Source organism: Penaeus chinensis, chromosome 10 (assembly GCF_019202785.1).
Source record: "Penaeus chinensis breed Huanghai No. 1 chromosome 10, ASM1920278v2, whole genome shotgun sequence".
Lineage (NCBI taxonomy): Eukaryota > Metazoa > Arthropoda > Malacostraca > Decapoda > Penaeidae > Penaeus > Penaeus chinensis.
Window position 1 is genome coordinate 35,496,908 of NC_061828.1, and position 5,029 is coordinate 35,501,936.

General features: G+C 36.1%; 1 protein-coding gene across 1 annotated transcript in view; it reads right to left on the reverse strand.

Annotated features, from left to right (window-relative positions):
* Positions 1-950: 950 nt before the first annotated feature.
* Positions 951-5,029, reverse strand: part of LOC125029655 (claspin-like) — a 7,881-nt gene continuing 3,802 nt past the window's right edge. The window contains exons 4-7 of the mRNA XM_047619672.1: positions 4,795-4,913; positions 3,634-3,781; positions 2,430-2,621; positions 951-1,626 (exon numbers count right to left, since the gene is read on the reverse strand). Coding sequence (XP_047475628.1) covers positions 1,363-1,626; positions 2,430-2,621; positions 3,634-3,781; positions 4,795-4,913 — 723 coding nt within the window. The 3' untranslated portion in view covers positions 951-1,362. The remainder of the gene's footprint in view (positions 1,627-2,429; positions 2,622-3,633; positions 3,782-4,794; positions 4,914-5,029) is intronic.

Consider the following 5,029-nt stretch of genomic DNA (forward strand, 5'->3'; position numbering starts at 1 on the left):
GTTGCTATACATCAGCTATCTAGATTAATAATGAAAAGATTAAAACTGGGCAAAGGACTTGACGAGTGAATGGGTTAAAGTTGGGTTAGGTAAAAGGGTTAGATCAAGTGAAGTATATGTATGCATCTGAGGAAGGAGAACAGGTTGTCAAAGCAGAGAGTGTGAGATAAAAGACTTCTTGAAGGCAGATAATGGATGGGTTATAAGAAGAAAGGATATGACGAAGGACAGGTCTGTGAGAACGGAAACCGCGAATATTCCAATGTAAGAGAGCTATACTTTAGTTGATAACGGTTATAGTGCATGTTGGAGAATTTGAAGGGGAAGGCGCTAGGGGGTGAGATAAGGAATGAAAGGGGGCCAGGTGTTGTTGCATCAGGAGGTGGAGGATCTGGGGAAGGGCATAGTTGTGTCAAGGGATTCATGTGTATCCAGTGGAAGGGAGTGGAAGGGACAGAGGGGGTGGAGAGAGGGTTAATGTAGGTAGAGCTAGAGCTAGGGGGGATGGGTTGCGTTGGGAGGAAGTAGGAGGAAGGGGTGTAGGGGGAATCGCAAAGAATGGATCCCACTTGACTGGGCCAAAAAGAGTACCCAAAAGATTTGTAGAGGTAGAAGCAGTAGGAGGGCAGGAGGAAAATGGGGGTAATATGGAGAGAGGGAGTACTATTAGGAGAAGGACAATAAGGATGAAGAGTAGTAATAAGGGGGGTGGGGGTAGACAATGAAGACTGTGCAGTAGGAGATGGAGTGGAGGATGTTGGGAGAGAGGAAGGGGTGTACTCTGAAGGTTGAGTAATGACCCAAGGTGGATGATTCAGAGCGGACGAAGTAAACCGCAAACATCGAGGAGGGGTATTAGTATCAGTGGTTGGAGCCATGGTCGGGAAACCAACGATGTCAAATTTAGTTAGGCTAGTTGAGGTTGAATTGAACCACAAGATATTCAGGGTGTATTTTTAATGCACCAAATAAAAATATAAAAAATGGGTTATGAAGTTTAGCTACCCTTATCTGTCTATAAAAACATTGCACAAAATAAATACTCTTATTTTATTCTTATATATATATACACAAAATGACATATATACATACACATCCACACAAATGCATAAAATGAGAAAGTAAAGAAATATTTCTTTTCCAACAAAACAATTATAATTCTGTTAAAATAAAAATGAGAAGAAATTTTTGGTATAAAAAAGTGAGGGAGGACAATGTGTTGAAAAAATGGAAAGTATAACAGCAGAACCGTTATTCCTAATTCTTGAAAATAAGAATTTCATATATAAGAAAAATACAGATAAAATCTAGAATCTTATCTAAATCTTTATGCTTCTCCTTATTCATCTATCTAGATTATCATTAAAAATGCTTAAATATACTTGAAGACTGTTTCGATTTATCCATACTGAAGAAGCTGCGATCTAATCTTGCTTTCTTGGCAGCAGGCAAGCTCGTGCTCCTCTTAATCTTGGCATTCTCTTTTTTCTCTACCTCTTCTGCTGTCAACTGCTGGAAGACAAAGTTACCTGCTTGCTTGGCTCCCCCTATTACACTTCCTTTGTCTTTTGTGAGCTCTGCAATACGTGCTAAAGTATTCTTGTCTCTTGAGAGGAAGGAACCACGCTGTATCAGTGGAAAACAAAATGCTATTACACACTGTTATGGGAATTTGGAAGAATCTTTGTGGCCTTATATATATAAAAGAAAGAAAGCAAGAAAGAAAGAAGAATGATAATAAAAAATAAAAAAAAAGTATACATGCACCTCCTACTAAATTTTACAAGGTGAAATAATTGGTATGAAAGGTTCTTTTTTTATTCTAACTTTTTCCTCCATTCTATGGCTATTTTTTTTCTGAAAATTTCTACAGCACTACCAACCTTGAATTAGTTGATTTTACAACAATTTTTCATACCCCCCCTCCCTCCCTCACTCAGTGCCTTGACTGTTGATAAGAATAGGCTATTGCCATATATCAAAAAAGAGTTCAGTAGCTACATTTATTACAGGGTACTATCTTAGAGGACAAAGACAAAGATAAGAAAAGAATGGGGGTGGGGGGGAGAAAGCAAGGAAATACAAGGGGGAAAAACACACACACACACACACACACACACACACACACACACACACACACACACACACACACACACACACACACAAAAGATCAGCTGTTAATCAACCTGAGAAATAAAATATCAAAAGAAAATGCTCAATGCCTTTGGGCCAAAGAAATGTATCTATTTACAAATCCAAAACACATCAAATTAAAACTGACAGCAACAATTCTATGAAGCAGATGACCCCATTTCTACCACAAGCAAGATAACAATGACCTAATAACAGCCATAAAATCCCAATAACAATTACCTATAACAGCCATAAAATCCCAATCAAGTCAAATACAAAAAGCTACAGTTTCTCACCTTAGACAGCATGCAAAACGGATTCACCGCAGGCTTTTTAACTAGGGCTGCTGCTGGGGCTGGGGCTGGGGCTGGGGCTGGGTTGGCCGTCTTCAGTGGCTCTCGCTTGGAGGCTGAATCACTGCTGGAAACTGTTCTCACTAACGGACGAGGACCAATCTTGAACATTTCAGTCTCCAAGGTGTCTCCTACCTGAAGAAATTAAAGTAAGAAAGACGTAAAAGCAAGAAACATTATTAATATCCTAAACTTCTTATAAAATAAAATAATACATATGAGCTTACTTGATATACCCAGGCACATTACAATATCAAGGATAATGATAATAAAAGGATTAATTTCATTATAAAATTATAAGATGAAAGTCCAAAACTGGTTTGTCATGTTGATCATAACTAACAATTTGATAAACAATATAATAAATAAAAAAACCTATGTAAATAAAAACAACACAATGTGCCTACGTGATTAACACAATGCCGCCGGGGAAATTGAATAAAAAAAAATGGGGAAAATGAATTTTAAAAATGGGGAAAAGGCTATGCTCATTATTTATTTATTTATTATCATTATTTTTTTTTTGTGTGTTTGAAATCTCTCTGCACATAGATGGCTCTGCTAGTGCTTAGCCTTACCTGATTTCACCTTTCCTTGAATTGGCAGGAAAAATGTATTTTTCACTAGTGCTATGAATATCAATGGTGTTATTTTTATTATAAACATTATAGTAATTATAATGTTATAAACACTAGTAACAGTAAAAAAAGATAACATAAAATATTTTTGTAAATCAAAGAAAAGGGTAAGTGGGTGAGACAGGCAGTACTTGTAACTGGCTCATTGGTGACTTAGTACAAGTGTAGCCATCTATGTGTAAAAACAATTAAACAAGTAAACTCACAGTGGGCATGGCATACGTGTACGCATCATGCCCTTCGGCATTGGGTTAAACAAAAACAGTACTGCAGTAGAAACAAAGTAAAAATGTAAAGTTACAAACTTGACAACTGTAGATATGGAAAAAAAAAAACAGGCACAAAGTAAATTCCATCAAGAATAAACTTATTTTGTGCATCCATTTTGGTCTTTCCTCAAGAGTTCTTTGTCAGATATGGTAGTCTGAATGCATCACATGTTCATATTGTTTCTAATTAGGGAATATTTTCCCTTTAAGCAAGAAAAAACTAATTTCAGTTTTTATTACCTTTTCCTGCTGTTCCTGCAAGAACTTTTCCCTCTCATATCTTTGCTTCCTCCACTCTGCATCTTCTACCTCCTCCTCTCCCACATTTTGCTCCTCGTCGGAATCCATCTTCTTTTCATTTTCGTCATTGTCATCAATATTCTTCCATCTGTTGAGAATACAAGAAATGTAATTTAAATAAAACAATCTTGCATGATGTATCGGAGGCTATTCCTATATATTCCCAAGATTCCAGCCAAGTGCTCTATAAATATGGCTCTCGCTAACCAAGCCAAGCCATGCTATCATCAATCCACACCTAGAAAGCCTCTCCAGTTCCTGACCAATCATAGAAAATCGATCTAACAGAAGCCACACTGGCCTATTAATGACAAGCTAGTCTCAGGTAAGGGTGCAGGAGGAATGGGCAAATGTATTGCATTGTGGTCTCACAGAGCAGCCTTTCCTAATAGCTTGGTAATTTAGATTAACTTGATATAAACAATAGAGGGAGCAAGAGAAATAATGACTGATAAATGTCACAAGTGTATGAAGGTTTTGACTGTAGGAAAAAACTTGGAACTATAAAGGCAAACTTAACAGTATAATTTCAAATATCTTTATTTTCTTTAGTTTTCAAAATAAAAATCTAACAACTGCTGGTGTAGGAGTTAAATATGGTATGTATATTTGTATAAATTAATGAACTGAGAATTTTTTAATTATTGGCAGTATTTTGTAACTTGTAAATATATCCAACCAAGCACTTATTAAGCTGAACCTTAGCAAAAAGTACCTAAGCAAAAAGTAACAAAGAGTGGGTTCAAATTGATCTTTCTGGACTCCATAAAAAGGGTGACCAACAAATCTAAAATTGCTCATTTAAAATACGTCCAAAATTCAAAATCCAAAACTTTCACTCTATAACCCCTTCAGGAATAAGTTTGCATGACTAGCAAAAACTGGATTGTATTGCATTATCTATATACTTTGCAAAAATGCTAAAATTACAATCCAAGAATAATAGAAATTAACTGCAACTAATCATTTAATCATATTGTATATGGAATTTACCCAGAGTTAAATATAGAATAAAAAATATATTGCAACAAGCCAAGACACTTTCAACATTTCAAAAAGAGGAAGAAAAACTCTACAGACATACTGCATATTTTCTCTCACCTGAATTGTCTTTGACGCCCTTCACCATGCATTTCGCCATCTTCTAAGTACATTTCTTGCAACAACCGTAATTCACGTTGGTCTGAGTCTATCAAAGTTTTCAAATGCGCCCGGCCAACCTAAGGAAGAAAACATTACCTTCATTATGATAACATCTAAGACCCTACAAAGCAATAAATATAAAAAAGGAGAAATCCTCAAAAAGGGATTTACAAAAGTGGTAAGAAGGACTTGC